The sequence below is a fragment of the Rattus rattus genome, chromosome 2 (assembly GCF_011064425.1).
Source record: "Rattus rattus isolate New Zealand chromosome 2, Rrattus_CSIRO_v1, whole genome shotgun sequence".
NCBI lineage: Eukaryota > Metazoa > Chordata > Mammalia > Rodentia > Muridae > Rattus > Rattus rattus.
The window spans coordinates 152,472,617-152,494,026 of record NC_046155.1 but is presented as its reverse complement, the minus strand read 5'-3'; the positions used below and the strand labels follow the sequence as shown (position 1 = coordinate 152,494,026).

Here is a 21,410-nt window from a genome sequence, read left to right as displayed (position 1 = left end):
GAGACAGGGTCTCACTATATAGCCTTGGCTGACCTCAAATAGAAATGTGCTAGCCCCACCCAGTGCTAGATTAAAGTCAAGTACCACCAGGCCCAGCTAGAATAGCTGCCTTTTTATAATCCTTTCTGTGTCTTTCTGGAGACATAGTCTAGTCTGCACAGGGCAAAATTTCATTTCTGAGGAACCACTGAGTAGCTCTCAAGTTTACACGTGACAACTCATTGCAACACTGAAGTTCTCACAAAACAGGAAATACTTCTGGTTCTGAGGCTCACGGTATTCTCTATTTCAGTGCTAACACCTGCATTGCTTCATTAGTAATCATGTCTGTATCCTCTTTTTTTTAAATTTATTCATTTATTATATATAAGTACACTGTAGCTGTCTTCAGACACACCAGAAGAGGGCATCAGATCTCATTACAGATGGTTGTGAGCCACCATGTGGTTGCTGGGAATTGAACTCATGACCTCTGGAAGAGCAGTCAGGTGCTCTTAACCACTGAGCCATCTCTCCAGCCCTGTATCCTCTTTACTAAACATATGATACCATACATCAAGGGGCTAGAGATGATGGCTCAGTGGTTAAGGGCACTTGCTGCTTTTCCAGAGGTTTCTGGTTGTTTCCATCTCTCACACTGGCTGTAACTCCAGTTTCAGGGATCTGACACCTTCTGTACTCCCTGAGCTCCAGGCAGACATGGTACAGTCATGCATGCAGGTGAAACATGACACTAATAATAAAGCTTAAAATATCAGAAGCAGAGCAGATGCAACCTTTGGAAGTGGGATGGGGCTGGGTGTGGTCCTGTTGGTACCTTGGAGGCAGAGGGAGATGGTTGGTTCAGCACGTATGTATCTGAAGAAACAAGGCCGATAAATCCTCTGGAGCTAAAGTTACAGGAAACTGTGAGCCACCTGATGTAGGTGCTGGGACCAGAACTCTGCTCTCTGTAAGAGCAGCTAGTACTCAAGTGCTGAACCATTTCTCTAGCCACTTAAAAAGTCCTTCTGATCACCAAATTAGACACTCACTTTGGGATGAGACCAATTGGTTATCTAAAATCAAATGGTCAGCCCTAAGCCCCCTGTACAAGTGACTTGTCAGATTGTACTGTGCTTATCCATCTGTACCTACGTGCAGCAACAATGGTGGTTAAAAAGGAGGCCTGGGTTTCAGAGATGGTTGGGCTCTCCAGAGCACCTGGGTTGGTTCCCAGCTGTTGCCGTGGTTCACAACTGGCTCTTTAACTCTAGTTCTGGGGAACTGAAGGCCCTCTTCTGGCCAACTCCCTCATGCATGGAGAGAATGAAAAGGGGAGGAGAATAATTGAGTTTTATTCTAATTAAAATCTTAGCTACGACAAGGATTGGCTTTACTTGAGAAAATGTTTTAACATTGTTTCCCAGGAGTTGAGCGATGGATGGTTGTGAGCTGCTGGACGCGGATGCTGGGAATCCGACTGCTCCCCTGCCGGAGCAGCGCACTCACTCCTTGTGTTGGCTACCTTTATGTCGGTTTGACACAAGCTTGAGCAGTGGTTCTCAATGTGTGGTTTGAGACTACTCTGGGGTGGAAAAATCCTTTCCCAGGACTCACCTAAGAACATCAGAAAACATTAAGATTCATAACAGTAGCAAAACTACAGTTCTGAAGTAGCAATGAAAATATTTTTATGTCAAGGCAGGGAGGTGGGAGGGAGCGGGTGGGTGAGGGAGCACCTCATAGAAGAAGGGGTGGGGTGGGATAGCGGGTTTCTGGAGGGGAAACTGGGAAATGGGATAACATTTAAAATGTAAATAAAAAAATGCAATTAAAAATATTTGTATGGCTGGGGTGGTTACTGCAACATAAGGAACTGTATTAAAGGGGTGGGACGTTGGAAGGCTGAGAACCCCTGCTCTAGAGTGAGCTGAGGGAACTGCAATTGAGAAAACGCCTGTGTCTTAGTGACTGACGTGGGTGTGGGCACCCCTGGATTTGTATTAGTCATTCCCTCTCAAAGTAAGTTGTTTTGATTTTACAGCAGCTCATAGTTGAGAGACTTTGAACTTTTAAAGAGATTTCTGAGTTTTAAAGAGACTGAATGTTTGAATTTCAAAGACTGTGGGCCTTAAAAGTCTGTAATGTTTTATAGTTTGATATTTACTAATCTATGAACTTAGGGATGAACAAGAAATTATGTTACGGAATAATGTGCTTGTGTGTCAAGCTGATAAAAGTCAATTGTGCTGGCACATTTAATGTCAACTGGCAGTTGTGAAGTCCTTACCACCCTGTGGCAGCACTGTTCTCAGCACTTCCGATAGCTCTGAACCCTGAGCACAGCTCTTTACAAATGACACATTTGTGACGTTGAAGAGGTATGGTGTACGGATCTGAACTTAGATTATCTAAGTCCAAAGGGAAGCTCTGCTTGACAACAAGGTCTTCCTTTACTATCCTTCTCATTCTCTTCTAAATCAGTGCTGATTTCCTGAATGTTTACTTGGGGCTGGGGAGTGGTACATGGCTGTAATCCCAGTAACTTAGAAACTGGGGCAAGATGTCTGGAGTACATGACAGTTTGGGACTAGAAGTGGCTCCCTGGTTAAGAATACTTGTTGCTCAAGGATATTACAAGAAGTTCCAGAGTCAACTAACCTGGGATCGTGGCGGCTCACAGAGCCTGGGCCACAAACCAGGGAGTAGGTAGGAGCTGGACTTAGACCCCCTATACATTTGTAGCAAATGTGCAACTTGGTTTTCATGTGGGTCCCTTAAGTGTGTGTGTGGCACTATTTTAGTCTCTGTTCCCTGCTATTTGATCCTCTTCCCCTGTAGGGGGAAGGACTGATGTAGGACTGAGCCTCTGACAAACACGGATATAGTCAGACTGAAAACCTTCTCTACAGCAAAACTGGAGCTGGCTAGATCCACTAGAGCAATTCACCAAAACATTCACAAAACACAACTCCCTAAAACAAACACCCCCCAAAACCAGTCCTGAGCAAGTGACATAGCTCAGTGGGTTAGTAAAGGAGCCTGTTGTTGTTGACAAGCCTGTGGCCTGAGTCCAATCCCTTAGCCTAGCTGTCAAAAGACAATTTCTGCAAGATGTTCTCTAACCTCTATGCGAATATCACAACACACACACACACACACACACACACACACACACACACAGAGGACAACTATACTACTACTACTACAACCACGGGTCACCCTGATACTAAAGGAAAACGTGACAACACTGTAGGCCAGGGAGCTGGAGAGATGGCTTGGCAGTAAGAGTACTGGATGCTCTTCCAGAGAATTTGAGTTGGATTCTCAGGACCCACATGGCAGCTTACAACTATATATTTCTAGGGGAATCCCATGTTTCCTTCTATCTTCTGCTAACACCAAGCATACATGGTGTAGAGACCCACGCATGCAAGTGAAACCCCCCATATGTGTGTGCATTACACGTAAGACAATTCCAAACCTGTACACGAGATGGTGGTAGAATGCTTGCCGAGATGCACAAGGCCCTGAATTCAACCCTCAGAGTCTACAGAGAACAGTATCTCTCAAGAGGCTAGACGTAGACACTTTTTACAAAATGCCAGCAAACCCAACCCACAAATGTCCAAAGGGATAACACTAGGACTTCTCCTAGAACTAGTCCTACATCCAAAGAGGACTTGCCATAGAATGATAAAATGAAGGGCAAAAGTCACATATGTCTCTGTTAACAATACTGATAGAAATCTTTGACAGTGACAGCACATGCATCTGATCCCAGTAGGAGGCAGAAGCAGGCAGATCTCTTGAGTTTGCCAAGTTCTAGGACAGCTAGGGCTACAAAGAGAAACCTTGCCTTGAAAAACAAAACATGGGCTGGAGAGATGGCTCAGAGGTTAAGAGCACTGACTGCTCTTCCAGAGGTCCTGAGTTCAATTCCCAGCAACCACATAGTGGCTCACAGCCATCTGTAATGAGATCTGTGTGTCTGAAGACAGCCACAGTGTACTGCAGATACATAAAAAAAAATCTTAAAAAAAAAAAAAAAACGGTTGGGGATTTAGCTCAGGGGTTGAGCGCTTGCCAAGGAAGGGCAAGGCCCTGGGTTCGGTTCCCAGCTCCGGAAAAAAAAAAAAAAAAAAAGAAAATCAAAAGATACACAAATGACAACATCTAATAATTACAGGGAAAATAAGATCAGAAGAGAAAACATAAACTTAAAAGCTAACAATAATAACAAAACACTTTACATACTTATGGGACAAGGCAAGGATACCTCATCTCACCTCTCATGTTGTAATTTTGGGGCAAGGTGATCAGGCAAGAAAAAATGCAACTAGATTAGAAAGGGGGAAACATTATACCCAACATGACTTTGTTCAAGGAGATTCCTGTCTATTGAAATAGAACTAAGGTTGGGGATTTAGCTCAGTGGTAGAGCGCTTGCCTAGTAAGCACTAGTAAGCACAAGGCCCTGGGTTCGGGTCCCCCAGCTCGAAAAAAAAAAAAAAAAAAAAAAAAAAAAAAAAAAAAGAAATAGAATTGATTGGTTTAGTAGAGCGGCAACATTAACACAGTCAACAGCTCCAACCCAAGGAGGTGGCTCAGTGGTAAATGTACTTTTTGGAAAAGCCTGATGACTTCAGCTCAATCTCCAGAACAAACATAAGCACACGAGAGAATTGATCTCCACACCCACTGCACAATAAGATTTTAATGTTACATTAACTGTGTGTGTGTGTGTGTGTGTGTGTGTGTGTGTGTGTGTGTGTGTGTGTGTGTGTGTGTGAAGGCAATGAATGGGAATCAAGTCCTTAAGACCATATGAGTTATGAGTCTGGGGGAGCAAGCTCAGGTCATTAGGCCTGGTGTAATTTTTTGTTGCTTTTTGAGACAAGGTTGCTCTATGTAGCCCTTGCTATCCTGGAACTTGATCTGTAGACCAGGCTGGCCTCAAATAAGAGATCTACCTGTCTCCCAAGTGCTGGGATTAAAGGCATGTACCTGGCGGGTGCCAATTTCTTAACTCATTTAGCCATCTCTCTGGCCCTCAACATCCCACTGTACTTACAGAGCACAATTGGAAAATTAAATTAAAAGGACTCTGCTCATGACGGCATGCACTACAAACCCAATGCTGAGAATAGATCCAACTAAAGAAGTGAAAGATTCATACATGGAAGACCAGGACGTTACTGGGGAAAAGATTTAGGAGATATGGAAAGACATCCCAAGACAGACGGAGAACAATACAGAAACACTATACAATGGTCAGTAGATTCAATGCAATCCCTATCAGAATCCCCGCTGTCTTTTCATTTTTATTTTTGTAAAAATCAACAAGTTGATTTTTAAGTTCATATAAAAATACAAAGAATCCAGAGGAGCAGAAATGATCTTGAGAAGCCACAAAGCTGGAGGGCCTGACACCTCAAAACTACAGCGATCACCACATCGCCGAGTGCTGTAAGGTAAGCTTCACGACACTATCAGTTAAAGGAAGATGCAGGGACTGAATGTAACAGTAACAACGGAACCATTGCCTATGATTTCGAAATGCAGGCTGTGGGCCAAAGTGACCCGCTGAAAAGCTAGAGTCAGCAGTAGTCCTCAAAACTGGATACTGGAGCCATGGAACCTTGTAAATACAACATGGTTAAATAATTATGTTAAAATACAAACGAACAAGCAAATTCAGATTTCCTGTTTTGGCCTGTGCTCAGATTAAAAACTAACAAATGACTCTGGAACACAGTCATTCAAAAAGCCCCAAACTCCAGGCTTAGGCTCATCAGCTGTCTCACTTGACCATTTCTGGGTTTCTTCAGGTAGCTCCACTTGAATGCACCTCAATTAAACATCGATTTTTCTCCTCTAGCCCTATTTACCTGACTCCCTCCTTGAAAGCACCTGAGCTTTAGTTCAATAAAACTACCATCCAACTGGGCTGGGTGGTGGTGGCGGCGGTGGTGGTGGTGGTGGTCGCAGCAGCAGGAGCCCAGGCCTTTAATCCCAGCACTTGGGAAGCAGAGGCAGGTGAGTCTTTATGATTGAGGCCAGCCTGGTCTACAGAATGAGTTTCAGGACAGTCAAGAGAAACACTGTCCTGAAAAAAAAAAAATTCTTATCACCTGGTCAGTTAAGTTGCAAGAGGGGTGTTTTGGGGTGGATCTCATCCGTTACTCCATGCAACTACTAGAACTCCAGTATAACATCTCTAAAGTCCACCTTGGCCTTGACAAATGTGTATGCTTCCAGTTCTCAACAGCCGTGGAGTCTCAGGGTCCCCATGGTGCTGCTTCACTCCCCACAAACCTTAGCACAGCCTTAAGACTGCAGACCACAAACACCGGTCTAAAGACATCTTCACTATGACGTATGCTGGCTACACCTGCACTGGTCTTGTGCTACAATGATAAAATAGAAAGATCTGAAATGTTATTGGTAGCCTAAGATTTAATTCTCAAATTATTTTTCTGTAAAAATTACCAACACCACCAGGAAAACTCTTCCTTCGTTAGAGATGACCCTGCTTGGCACCCATCTGCAGCAGGCACCCCATTAGGCAATACTGAACTCCATAGTTGGGAGATGGAAACTGCCTTCTGCTGCACACAACTCTGATTTGCACCTACTATGGTTGTCACTAGGTCAGAGTTGGCAGTGACAGTGGAATCTGAGGAAAGCTTTGAAGAAACAATTAGAAATCACTTGATAGTTTAACACACCTTTCTCCTCAACAACCAAAATATGTTTGCAAAGAGCACCCTTTAAGTTGTCTGACATGCTCAGTGTTTTGTTTGAAACAGTCTTACTCCATTTCTCCAAGCTTGAAATATATATATATACATATATATATGTATGTATGTATGTACATGTGAGTGTAGTGGCCACAGAGACCAGAAGACACTGCTGATCTCTGAAGCTAGAAATACAGACAGTTGTGAACTGCCTAATGTGAGTGCTGGGAATTGAATTCTTGATTAGAAAAATTGTGAACCATGGTCCAGTTGGTTCTAGAATGAAATAAATATCTCCTCTCCAATATATAAATTTCTCTGTGTTATACCCTACACTAAATGGAACCGTCTTTATCCTACAGAACACTGAACTGCAACTTAGATGAACATTGTGCCTTGTTTATTAATGAGAATCCAGGGCTCTTTTGTGCATCTTTCCTCAAGTCCAAGAAAGAGAAAAATTATGCAACAAATTTTATTTAGCCCAGTCAGTCCCAGCACAGCACAGAAGCTTACAGAGGGTAGAAAGTGCATTAATAAAAGCCAGTCTTTACCCAAAGGAAACAGAAAATATATTATCAATTCAAAATATTTAACACTCAAATGATAAACTGCAATAACTTATTCTGGGTTCTTCCTACTGATGAGAAAAAGAAAGAGAAGAAAAGAATGCTTTACGAAGAGGCCGGTCTCCAGCTGATAGCACAAGTCAGTAGAGGTCACTAAGGCCCGCAGTCTTTCTTGCTTTTTGCATTAGTGCCCTTAGCTGGAACTGTTTACGGGACAGGAGGCGGACGTGCTAGGAAGGAGGAAAATGTTAGTGTTTCAGAACGGCTGATGCAGCCGTGATGTCAGAGAGTACCCAGCAATCCCAAATATACACAGCAGCTTTAGAACCAACTCCACATTAAAAACACTTGCAGACACTCTACTACATGCAGGGTCTGGCTCAGGACGCCATGTTTGGCTTTGCAGTCCTGAGGATCAAATCCAGAGCTCTCTACACATTAGGTCCGTGCCATTCCCTGAGGTGTAGCCCCAGCCCCTACCTATATCTTGAGACACCGAGATGCCAGGAAAACATGCTGCATGCTTAAAATAAGTTACCAAATTGTCCCTTGGCTAAAAGGAAAGGAAGAGAAGGGCTATGGTACGTTAGCGTCACCCCTACCCAATGTCCCAAAAATGGTTTACTACTCCTGCCTCCCTACTCACCCCTGTGTATGCCTGGCCACCCAGCCAGAAGACAGCGGCAGAGAGCCTTCTTTGTGATCTCTACTGGACACTCAGCCACTCACACTGCTTACATTAGAGCTGAGGCATACGGTTTAGCCACTCACCCAAGTGCTCTGCCAGCTTGCTAAAGCATCACCAGAAACAAGGTCAAATATAATGAGTGTCTGGCTACTACTCCGAAAACCATATTCTCTATGAACAACAAGCAAAGCTTAGTAAGACTACAGGGCTGGTCACGATTAGTAAGCCAGAGATAACCTGCATTAAAAAGGGTAGCCACTTCTTTCTAGAACTATCTGATCTGGGAAAGCTAATCTAAAATTATCCAACTCTAAGACCATTAAAAGACTAAAAAGAAAAAAACAAAAACAAAACCAGGGGTGCGCAATAATCTCAAATTTAGGTGCTGTGACTCTGACCCTGCAGCAGAGTCCAAAGGTGAAGGGAGGACGCCTACCTTCAGGAACACATCCAGGTCTATTACTCCCCGCCTCAAGGCTTCTCCAAGGTAAAAGATAGTGTCTTCAATAGCATTTTCCTCTGCATACAGATTTAGAATCTGTTTATACAATGGGGCTGTGGGAATGATAACTTCATCAATATCATTATTTTCAGATTGATTTTCCATTTTCTCCAGAGCAGAACTTAGTTCTTCATCCTTCTTTTTCAATAGTTCTATGTTTTTATCAACTTCAGCCTGAAAACAGAACAGTGCATGCATAACTTTACACTGATTCGTACATGGCTGTGACACATCTACAGCTCGACCTCAGGCAGCTGACTAATGCTTCCAGTACCTTTTGTGTGAAGGAATAGTGGAAATTCCCCAAAATGAACAGAACTGTGAAAGTGATACATGGTACCGCCAACTGGACCATTAGACATGGTCCAAAATGAAGTTCCTCCCTACAGACAACCGTGAAACAAGAAATTCCCATAGTAGACATTCCTCCCATCTACATAAGGAATTTGATTCTCAGAGCGACAACACACACTGCAGGTGGCTGCAGGCTCTGCACTACACTGGCATCACATTCTTAAACTGAAATGGTCGGCTACCATGACGCTCACTTTATACATACACAGGAGAAAGCCTCAAGAGCTAGTGCTCGTAACTTCTGACCCACCTCTCCAGGCTCCTGGACGGTACTTCTAATGCTGACTTAAATGTCTACACATACAACTCACTCTTATGTAGTTTGAGGTCTGCATGTCTTTGGCATTCACAGAGCTCTGTAATTCCAATTTATCCTGGAAGAAGTGCAGTATTCCCAATAGCACTTTCCAGTGGGAGACCAATGAGGCTGCACTTGAGACTTTAGGTGCTATAGTACTGCCTCTAGCTGATGAGGAGAGATATGCTCACACATCTAAAGACACCTACTGTTCCCTGAGCTTTTACTTTACACATCAAGCTATGCACAGAACCCTTTCCTTGGCTATCGTTCAACCTACAACATGTGTCTTCCATGCATTACTTACTACTTCCTGATCTAAGCGGGTGACCATCTCTTCCAGTTTCTGGTGGCCTTTTTTTAGATCTTCCTCTGTCCGTTTCAAGGCATTAAGCTCTGCCTGGGCACCATCCATTTCCTCCTTCATCCGCCATCTCAGTTTGTCACTGACTGCTGAGATGAGAGATGCTCGAATAGTGTCCTCGCTGATTGTGCCATCTCTGCTGGGACCTGCAGAAGATAAGGCAAAAACTCTGGACATCAAGGCTCAGGTAGGTGTTTGGCATTCAGAACCCTTGGACTTCCTCCAAGGAAAGTTGATATTTAGCCGATTCTAATCTGTATCCTTTTGCTGTAAGCAGTTGTATGACAGTTGTGTAGAGTTGTGTAAACTCTTCTTTCTATAGAATGCTAGAATTGAAGGTGTTTTTGGAACTGCTAAACTTAAGACCACTGAGCACTTGCTATTAAAGCATGACAACCCTAGTTTAATTTCTGGAACCCAAGTGAAAGGCCTGATGGAGTGACCGTCATCCAACATGCTTATCTTGAGATAAGAGGCAGCAACTGAACTGGATAAAATTTATAGGCCAGCAGCAGAACCAAGAAAGACCCTGTTTCAACAAGTGAAAGTGAGAAAACACAGACACAAGGGGCGTGGGGGGGAGGGGGAGACAGACAGACAAACAGAAAACAGAGAGACAGAGAATTCACCATTCAAGATGGGTGGGGGACATTTTTTCAGCTGCTATCAAAGAGATGTATTCTACAAGCCCCGTTCACAGGCTCATTCTAACTTTAATTATTCAGGAGTTGGGAGAAACAGCTCTGTGGTTTATAAGCACCCATAATCTGGAAGCTCACGAAAGCCTATAACTCCAGTTACATGGGATCTGACACCCTCTTCTGGTCATCACTGGCACCAGCACACATGTGCCAGACACACACACACACACACACACACACACACACACACACACACACACACAAATAAATAAGCACAATAATAAATATAACACACACACAAAAAGCGTAAGAATGATGATGATCATGATGATGATGATGATAGGGCTTAATTTTTTTTTTTTTCTGGAGCTGGGGACCGAACCCAAGGCCTTGCGCTTGCTAGGCAAGCGCTCTACCACTGAGCCAAATTCCCAATCCGATAGGGCTTAATTTAAGTTCAGCCATCCAGACAGAATAAAGGCCATATCAAAATCTCCAGTTACTTATACTGTACTAATTTATAAAGTATTTTTTTAAAAAGGAAGAGGACTGGAGAGGTGGCTCAATGGTTAGGAACACTTACTACTCTTACAGCAGCTCCACGCTCAGTTCCCAGCACACACATGGCAGCTCAGAACTACCTGGACCTCCAGTTCCAGGTGGTTTGCCCTCTGAGCTCCTCTATGCCCTTGGTGCACAGAAACTCACACAAAATCAAAACATATATCACCTAAAAGGGGATGCTTCCTACAAGAGTTTAGAAGACCCAAGAGATCAGAAGACCAGCGAAGATGGTTATCTTATGTGCCCATTCTGACAAAGATACATAAGGAAGATAGTTTATACTTGTTTTTAAAAGACCTCAGTCTATAATAACCTATATGAAATTTTTTATGCTTGTTTGATGCAAAATGCTGTTGTTGTCCCAGTAATCAGGTGCCTGGATGATAACGACAGCCCATTCAATTTCATTTATCTGTGTTATAGAAGTTATCTGAACTACAAAATTTATGGGTCTTTTTATGTGAGCATAAGCACACCAACAAATCTGGTTATTACCTTATCTGGTCTAATGGCTCATGTCACACTGATGTTAAATTTCAAATTCCTATATTAAAGAATACACATTTAGTTTTAGAATTTATACTGTTCTTATAAACTAGGTCAAGGGCATCTCCATAAAATCCATATAGAAATACAAAAGACCACAAGAAGCCCAAGGCATTCTGGCAAAAATACAATGCTGGCATCATACATTTCAAGTCATACTATAGCACCATGGGAATAAAATGGGCATGCAGAAGAATGGAACAAAGTGGAGAAACCAGAAATAAACTCAAGCATACTACCATGGATTTTTATCAAAGAAGAAAGGCATGAAAACCCAACATTTCCATGTAGAAGTCCGAAATTTGGTACTTGTCTGCAAAAAATCCACTAAACGGAATCAAAGACTTGAAGAGTCTAGACTGAAATTTCCAACAGCAAATTGAGGAAACACTTAAAAGAACCAGGAGTACCCAGCGACTTTCTGAATCTGATTTCAACAGCTCAGTTAATACCAAGTGACAAATGGGACTCTATCAAATTTAAAAAGTCCTGAAAAGAGAGTAGACAGCTCACAGGACAGAAGGAAGTCTCTGCCAATTCTAGTTTACGTAGCATCTATAAAGTCTGTGGAAACTGTAGACGTAGCTCTCACAGTTAATCTAGACTAGGTTAACTGAGGTGAGAAGACCTGACTGTGAGTGACACCACACCACGGGTTAGGGTCCCATGCTGAATAACAAGCTGCTCGGCTGCAATGCAATATGACCATCTGTCCCTATATTCTTGCTACCCTGATTTCCTTGGCAAGATGGACACTACCCTCAAACTATGGGGAAATGAACCTTACCGAACCTCGTTCAGTTACCAGGACATTAACTAACGTGATCCCGCAGTTGATAAGGATAATGAACCTCGTTCAGTTACCAGGACATTAACTAATGTGATCCCGCAGTTGATAAGGATGCTCTCCTGGCTTGTACAAATCCCTGGGTGCATCATGGCCCTCTTATGAACTAGGCATGGTGGTACACATCCTAACCACACTGCACAAGTTTGGTTCCCAACACCCAGGTCACGTGGCTCTCAGCTACCTCTAAATCCAGCTCCAGGAGTTTCCAAGTCCGCTTCTGGCCTCTACAGGTACCTACATATACATGGTACATACAAAATAAAATAATACATTAACAGTAAAATAAAGCCTTAAAAACAATGATCAGGTAATGGAACACACACACACACACACACACACACACACACACACACACACACAAGTTATGTCACCTGCAGGAAACTGGACAGAACTGCAGCACCATGCTAAGCACCCCCCCCCCATTAGTCATGTTTTCTCTTATATATGGAAACTAGAAAAACACAAAAATGGAAAGGACACTATCAAGGAAGAGGAAGTCTGGCAGAGGTGGCACAGGCCTTTAATTCCGGCATTTGGGGGGCAGAGCAGGTGGATCTCTGTTTTGAGGCCAGCCTAGTCTTCAGAGTGAGTTCCAGGACAGCCAGGACTATACAGAGAAACCCTGTCTACGCCCTTCACTGGCTCTAAAAAGAAAAGAAAGAAAAGAAAGGAAAGAATGTTGGGAAGCAGAAGCAGGCAAGTCTCTGTGAGTCTGAGGCCAGCATGGTATCTCTGTAGTAAAAAAACAAAACAAAACCTGAAATAGAAAATTTCAGGGTTTTGAAACAGTAAAATGATGGGGCAGGAGAGCCACTCATGGTTTGGGAACTCACTGCACTTACACGAGATCTGGGTTCAGTTCTCAGGACTATGTGGCAGTTCACAGCCACGTGCACCTCTCAGTTTAAGGGTATCTGCCCCTTCATATGCACGAATGAGAATAATCTTGAAAATCCCTAACTTTCTGAACTTTAATCCAAAACACAGTGAGTTGCTTTCCACTGAAACATGAAAATAGAACTGCTGTAAGCTTCTGAGTGTTTAGTGGAATACCACATCATTTCTAAGACTTGAGAGAAGTCCTGTATTTTCCATATCTGCTATAACAAGAACACTGTTATATCACGTTCCCATACAACGACAGTTACCCAAGCAAGAAGAAGTAGGTTTCAGAACTGTGGAGTGCTATAATCCTAGATTAGTAAAGGTCAAAAACTTTGTAACCATGGGCTTTTCCACCAGAGTCTTCAATTCTCAAAATAACAAATCTGAGACTAAATTATTTATCAATAAATGCCTAGGCCATAAGCCCGGGCTTGTTTCCCGACTAGCTTATAACTCAGTCAACCCATTTATTCTATTCTGTGAGTGCCACATGGCTGGTTACCTCTCCTTAGTTTCATGCCGTCCCCTTGGAGATGGTGGTGAATCTTCCCATGCCTGACTATTCCAGAGTTCCTCTCTCCCTGCCAGAGTCCCCACCTCTTATCTCCTCAGTTAATAGCCCTTGGCCTTTTATGACAGTGACGCTTCCATACAGTACAAAGAGATGCTCTACAAACCTTTAATAATATTAATAACTGCTCAAAACCTGTCAGATGTGGTATCCAGACGTAATTTCCTCGTGTTAGAGAGCAGAAAAATCATCAAATAATTAATTAGGCCAGTATCTTTAAATTGCCCTAGTACACAATACTTGAAATAACATCACTGAGCTCTCTAGCAGTACTGATCACTATTTCCTATAAAAGTAGCCATTTCATATTAGTGAATCCACGATTAACCTATCAGAAAAGATAAATGGTAGCTTTTCTAATTTTTATTTTATTTTTTAAATTTTATGAGTATAGGTGTTTTACCTGCAGAGGCCAGAAGAGGGTGTCAGATTTCCAGGACCTGGAGTTGCAAACAGTTGTGAACCAGCATGTGTGCTGAGAATCAAACCTGGTCCTCTGTAAGAGAGACTAGTGTTCTTAACCACTGATTATCTCTGCCCTGACTTTTCTGAGTTTTAACCCTTAACTCCTGGTCCACAAAACTGGCTCTTAACCTTGTCTCAAAAGTGGAGTGCAACTGAGGACACCCAAGCTGATCTCCAGTCTCCTTCACACATCTGTACACATATGAAAACATACACACAGGAACATACATACATACATACATACATACATACATACATACATACATACATGCTAAAAAAAACCCAAGACCAATAATACTTTTGGACTAGAACTGACAGTACGTAGAAGCTGTCAGAAACAAAACCAAGGGTAAGGATACTATTTACTGCACAGCCAACCATGGAGCCTGAGGGTATCACAAACCATCTGCTCTAAAAAGTAGATTACTTTTTTGATAGTGACAACATGAAATTGGGTTCTGGCATAGGCACAAACCTTCCAAACAACTACACACACAGAATCTTCATTTATTGTACTTGGCAGGGTGCTAATGAAGGTTCTTAGATGGGTTCAGGTTGACAGTGCACCAGCTTTGTGCAAGCAATGGACTTTAGCTCAAAAAAACAAAAACAAAAACAAAAACAAAAAAAAAAAAAAACAAAACCAACCAACCAAACAAAAAAACCAAAAACCAAACCAAAAACACCAAAACCAAACCAAACCAAACAAAAAAAAAAAAACCTTATGTGATCACCTTATGTGCAAAGTGAGGACGGCTACCAACAACATACCACACCACAGGAGACTCCACTTACTCAGAATCCTTAAATTTTAAAAATAGCCAGTAGTTTAGCAGGAGGCCCAGGCCTCACTAACCCACCGCCTACCAGTGTGGTCTTGTCAGATCCAGTCTTGTGCAGGCAACCACAGAGCAGCTGCTGTGCGGTCATCACTGAAATGGTTGGGTCACAGTGATACATTTTTTAAAAACCACGGTAAGATTAGCTGATGTGGTGACTCTTCAAATCTCAAGTCAAATTTAATTTTAAATATCATTTTCCATAAAAGCTCATTTTGAGGATAAATGGAAATTTTCTAAGCTATAAAATTCTTCAAAACTAATGTTCTGAAATGAATTACAAGACTTTTATAGGCAAAAGACAGCTAATGAATAGGCCCAATAACCTAATAACCTGAGTTCAATCCCTGGACCCAGCGGTCGAAGGAAAGAACAGATTCCTCAAAGTTGTCTTCTGACCACCATACTAGTGCTGAGAATATACGTACACAAACAAATGTAACAAAATATTTAAATATTTATAAATGAGATCACGGGGATTATAATATTATCTAAGAAATAAGGCAATTAATTGTTCTAGTCCCATTTCTCTCTGATGCTGACTAAACCCAAACAGTGGGTTTTAAAAAGTTGTTGTTGTTGTTGTTATTATTATTATCATCATCATCATCATCATTATTTTATTTTGGTTTTTCAAGACAGAGCTCCTCTGTGTAATGGTCCTTGATATCCTGGAGACTGTTTTGTAAAATTCACAGAGATTTGCCTGCCTCTGCCTCCCGAGTGCTGGGATTAAACATGCGCACCAACACACTTGGCAAATAATGTTACTTCTATTTTATGTGCACGAGTGTTTTGCCTACAGGTACGTTTGTGTACTTCGTGTGTGCCTGGTACTTGAGGAGGCCAGAAGAGGGCATTAGATTCCCTGCAACTGGAGTTACAAACAGTTGTAACTGTTGTAAACCACTATGTGGGGGCTGGGAATCAAACATGGGACCTCTGGAAAAGCAACCAGTATTCTTAAACCACTAAGCTATTTCTCTGGGTCCAGATTTAGGTTTTTTGTTTTGTTTTGTTTTGTTTATAATTTACAGATTAAAGACTCCCAGCATACTTTATTCACATAATTTAAATTATATCATATAGGGCCAAGTGTGTGGCCACATGCCTTTAATCTTAGCACTTGGGAAGCAGAGAAAGGCAGATAGATCTCTGTGAATACAAACCAGGTTCCAGGCCAGCCAGGGTTATACAATGAGACTCGGTCTCAAAATTAGCAAAATCTTTCTTACATAAAGGAAGCTACGTCACAGAAAAGACAAGCATATTTAATGGATCAAAGCCATGCTATTAGATCCTACTGCTGACAACAGAAGCAGACCCTGTCTGGAGAGCAGAGGCACAGACAGGAGATCCTGGTATCAGATCTCATGGCATCAGAAACATAATGAACATCGGCCTCTCGATATCTTGGGAGTGCATCCATTCAAGCACTCAGCAAGTATGTACAGGAGCGTCACGTTTGAGGAGGTGGGAGCACAGATTGGTAAGAGTGAGTCTGACAATAACACAAAGGGAAAATCAACCAACAACAGCAGGCGATAAGGTAACAGAAACAAGGAGGAGCAGGATCCAGCAAGACCTTCTAAGTCTAAAACCTTTGTACTGAACTCTGAAGGACACAAGGTTTTCAGTAGAGGAGTGACATCATCAACTCATGTTTGAGTAAGATCCTTGAGGCTGCTTATGTTAAAAACAAATGCAGGGGCTGACGGTTCTCATACATTATCAATGAGATAATGGTGACTTACATTGGCAATGGGTATGGTTACACTCTCTATATTCTGAAGATAAGAGAATTCTAGAGGAATCAAGGATGACTCGAGTCAGCATATGGGATAGTATCAATAGAGATGGATAAACTGCAGAAAGACCTGAGTTCCACTTGGGTCACGCTGAGTTTAAGATGTCTATTAAACCTCAGGTGGAGACGCCAAGAAGGCAGCTGGATGAAGGATGTTCGGGGTTGGGAGAGAGGTGCAGACTAGACACAATTCAGTGGCTGTGGGTAGACAGGGCTTTTAAGCTCTACCATTAGAGTGAGAAATCCAAGTGCCAAGAACGAATTGGCATTCCGACATAAGAGGAGGAATCTGCAGAGACTGAGCACAAGCACCTGTGATGCAGGGAAAAGGAGAAAGTGTGGTTCCCTAGAAAGAGAGCCAAGCTGGCAGAGGACCACTGTGTCACATGCCACACAAAGGCCAGCCCTGGATTTAAACCCACGAAGGTCCCTGTGACTCTCACAGAAGCAGTTTTAGAGGAATGGCAGTGGGAAGGCAAGAAGGGACCAAGAAAGCAAGGGAAGAGCAATCTCAAGGAAGTTTGCTATGAGGTGGAAATGGGGTAGTGCAAACAGGGAAGGGCAGCTGAAGCTTTCAAAGGCTGCGTTAGGACATGTTTTTGTGTGCTAATGGCAGAAGTCCAATAGGTAAGAGAGGAAATGGCTGGAATGATAACCCAGGGTGAGTGAGAAGCTCCAGTAGAGAAACCCCTCAGGCAGAAGCAGAGGCAGCCGGAATCAAGGCAGATACAGTGCCAACAGGAAGGCACTCTGCAAGCAGACGGCACAAGCCTGCTGGATCAGACAGCTGGAAAAAGCAAACACCATTGGTGTGGGATACCATCTTACTGACCCTTTCACACTAACTCTACAGGTGAGCTCGCCTGTGTCTGTACAGTTAGGCTATGAAGCCCCAGGATGCGCTAGTAGTACCTAACCTTACTTTCGGGGCTATGTCTTTAGGAGCATTCCAGAGGCTCCCCGCTTCTGTGAAGGTGACCCTCAGACACTAGTGACTCAAAACATGTGAGATTCACCAGTAAGAATGTGGCAAACAGGAATGTGTTACTGAGTCATCAGCCACATTTTTAGACTTCTAAATAGTAAATGAGAAGACTCATTTATGGAATGACAAATCATGTCAAGTTTTATATTACAAGACACTGATCACTATAGCTTTCCAATATGGGAGAATATTCTAAAATTTACATGTAAAAATGAAATACATGTTTCATGACACTTGACCTTGACTTAAGTAGAAAAATACAAATGCTCTACTTACCAGCAGTGGTCACAGGAGGCTGGGAAGGGTACTGTGAGCTTGTTGTGGCAGGGTATGGGCCAGCAGGTGGGTAAGGACAGCCAGGATAACCACTATAGAAAAGAATACCAAAAGTAAAGATGACCCAACACTACAGTGCTGTGAGAACCCCACTGAGAGAGTTAAGACTGACATATTATATTGCCAGATAATGACTGTAAAGTTGTAGAGAAGAAGGTGTTGATTCAAGGAACAGTGTATGGAAATTACACTGAGTTTGAAACTGAAATGTCAAGGCCAAGCATGGCAGTGTGTGCCTACAATCTGAGAAGGAGGCCGAAGCAGAGTACTTTGAGTATGGGGCCAAAAGCTGGAAGACGGCTCAGTGGGTAAAGGTGCTTGCTGCTCTTGCAGAAGACCCAGGCTCGGTTCCCAGAACTCACATGCTGCTTCATAGCCACTGGTACCTCTAGCTCCAGGGGATCTGACGCCCTTTCTAACCTCTGTGGATGCCAGGCATGTGTGTGGTACACAGAGATTCATGTGCATATGCATGCATGAAAAAAAACAAACCACTCACACATGTTAAAAACGAAAAAGAAAGGAGGGAGGGTGGGAGGGAGGGAAAGGGACGGAGAGGGAGAGGGAGAGGGAGGGAAAAAGCTAGGCTTGGTGATGCGCAGCTTTGATCCCCACAATCAGGTGGCAGAGGATGTCTGTGAGTTTAAGTTTAGCTACATAGTCTCCATAGAAAGCTCTAGGACAGCCACAGGGACTGTCTCAAAAACAGATGAGGCCAGTTTGGGCTACATAGCAAGACTCTATCTTAGTAAACTCAAAACAATCAAATCAACCTACAAAACAGAGCCCAACAGGTAGCTCACACCTATAAACCCCACATTTGGGAGGCTGTGGTGAGGTCCGGGCCAGCTGGAGAAATGGCTCAGTGGCTCCTGCAGAAGACTGAGGTTCAATTTCTAGCACCCACACTACTGTCCACAACTCCAGTTTCAGAGAATCCAATACCCTCTTCTGAGCTCTTAAGGAACCAGGCATGCAAGTGGTATACAGACATACACATGAGAAAAACACTTACACAAAAAATAAAGTAAGTATATCTTTTTAAAAAAGTGTAAGCTCCTATGTCAGAAAAAACCAAAGTAGTAAATGGACAAATGGTCTTGCTTGGCTCTGATTATATAAGGTTACCTTCAGAGAGGCAGATAAGGCCTGGGTCTTATTGGTAATCTTAAACGTTCACTCTGAAAGCAAATCTTAAAAAAAATTTGTTTCTGTATAGTTTATGTCATTCATGTATTCTAATAAGTAGTCCTAAATTTGCATTCTAGAAAACCAAAGTTTCTTTTTAAAGATTTACCCCCCCCCCCATCTTACTCTGGCTGAAGAGCCCCTTGCTTCTGCCTCTGGATGCTGATGTCAGCTATTATTTTCACACTGTGTGTGCGTGTGTGTGTGTGCGCGTGCACGCCAATGGAGACAAAGGGCAATGTGGGATCCCTTGCAGCTAGAGTTCCTGATTTGTGTGCTAGGAGTCAAACTCAGGTCCCTCTGGAACAGCAGAAAGTGCTCTTTAACTAATGAGCCATTACTCTAACCCTTACAAACGTCTTAAATAGGAAAAAGTAAGTATTTCAAGGCCCCAAACCAATCAAGATTACTGTTATTACCATGCCTGCCCACAATCCCTCCTCTTGTAAAGAAAACAAAGCTCCTTTAGAATTATGGGCACATAGTGACCACAAAATTCCAACAATAAGCCAAATATGGTATACAATAGCATACCTACATATATGCATATAAGCATATATTGTGTATATACATAAATACATACATACACATACATACATACCAATACTGAGGCTGAACTAGGACTTTGAGTCTATACAGCCATACCTATCTCAAAAACCAAACACCAATAAACCAACCTCATTTATTTAATTCCCCAGTTAGTATTATTCTGATTCCAAATGTAATTAAGAGAGTTTTCATTACCTGGGGTTGGGAGGGTATCCAGATGGATATGCAGAGATTCCACTTGGCATGCTTGGCAAGTAGGAGGCTAAAAATAATTTTTAACATTTGAAAGTCATATGCAGTCCTGAATATAAAGGTTGTAGAGCAATATGAACCAATATCAACCACAGCAGAATTTCACACCAAGAATCCAATCTCAGGCTCAAAACAAAACCAACATCTGGCCTGTATTAGTTTTTTTAAAGAAGAAGTAATTTGAATTCATTTAATCCTCAAATCATTAAATGTGAGTGACAACACTCTAGCAAATCCCAGTAAGAAATGACTGGCAGACAGGCCAACCTGGTAAACTTTACAGCCAAGTTCCCCTGTAATTTCGGAGAAGGTAATGCTGACCTCATTTGCTCTAAGACTGCTTCTTAGAGGATAGCTGCCTCTGCATCTACGAAATCTTGGGACATTTAACACCAGATTGACTAAGTTGGAGAGCTAGTTTTGTTGGCTTGTTTAGAACTTAAGACTCCAAATCACAGTAAGAAATCCTATGCAAAACTTACATCCACACTTGTTTAGATTGGCTTTAAAAGCTTAGAAATATTGGCGGGGGGGGAAAGTTAAAAGCCTTCAAGAATGCTTCGTTCATTTATAGAAGCCTGTAAGGTCAATGGGAAAGGACTTGCCTCCAGAGTCAACTTTTTTCATTAGATCAATGGTGAATCAACACGAGTCAGTAAACACATGTTTATTGTCTTCTATACGACAGGAACTAGGGATTTGGTGGGGATGGAGGTAGGGAAGAGATGGGGAAAGGGGAAGAGAGAAGACAAGACAAGACAAGAGAGGATGATAAGAAGAGAAGGAATCCTTGGCCACATGTTGCTTAGAATCCAATTGGGAAGATAAACCGTGAAAGTGGCTATGCTCTGTTAATCGTGCTGGCAGGGAAAGCAAAGAATGCTGGCTATGGGATTATCCAGGAAAAAAGCTAATTTAAACCTAAGAGCAGAGTAGGCCTCTTAAGGTTAAAGGTAGAGTGATCTAGTAGAGGTATGACAGATGGAACTTGAAGAAAAAGACATGGACCCTTTCAAGAATGACCGTCTAGTGACAGAATACAAGCAAGTGGGAGAAGTATGCTGGGCTGCTATCAACAACAGAGTAGGAAGCCTTTACCAGCCTATCATATCAGGGCTCACAGCGTTCTTAGGATGTATCGGTAGATGCTATAATACTTTTTCTTAAGTATAACGAAGGAAGAAAATTCAGTATTTCATTAAAAAAATAAAACAAACAACAAAAACTCCCCAAATCTTATAATTCCATTCCACACACATAGACACTTTCCAAGCAGGAAGCACAGTTGACATTTTTTGAGTATCTCTTAAAATAAGCGAGTTCTGCTGTTAAGTATTAGCAACGTACATGGTCAGTGTCATTTCCGTGTTGGTTTCTCCAATGTATAAAGCACCATCTCTGAGTTATAATTTCTCATAATCATAAGCATTTT

General features: G+C 42.3%; 1 protein-coding gene across 3 annotated transcripts in view; it reads right to left on the bottom strand.

Annotated features, from left to right (window-relative positions):
* Window positions 1-7,108: 7,108 nt before the first annotated feature.
* Window positions 7,109-21,410, bottom strand: part of Tsg101 (tumor susceptibility 101) — a 29,331-nt gene continuing 15,029 nt past the window's right edge. For 2 of the 3 annotated variants that reach the window (XM_032893568.1, XM_032893570.1), the window contains 5 exons: window positions 19,922-19,988; window positions 17,930-18,021; window positions 9,444-9,646; window positions 8,419-8,658; window positions 7,109-7,524 (listed from right to left, as the gene is read on the bottom strand). In XM_032893568.1, the coding sequence (XP_032749459.1) occupies window positions 7,435-7,524; window positions 8,419-8,658; window positions 9,444-9,646; window positions 17,930-18,021; window positions 19,922-19,988 (692 nt within the window). In that variant the 3' untranslated portion in view covers window positions 7,109-7,434. The remainder of the gene's footprint in view (window positions 7,525-8,418; window positions 8,659-9,443; window positions 9,647-17,929; window positions 18,022-19,921; window positions 19,989-21,410) is intronic. The other variant, XM_032893569.1, reaches the window with a different exon arrangement.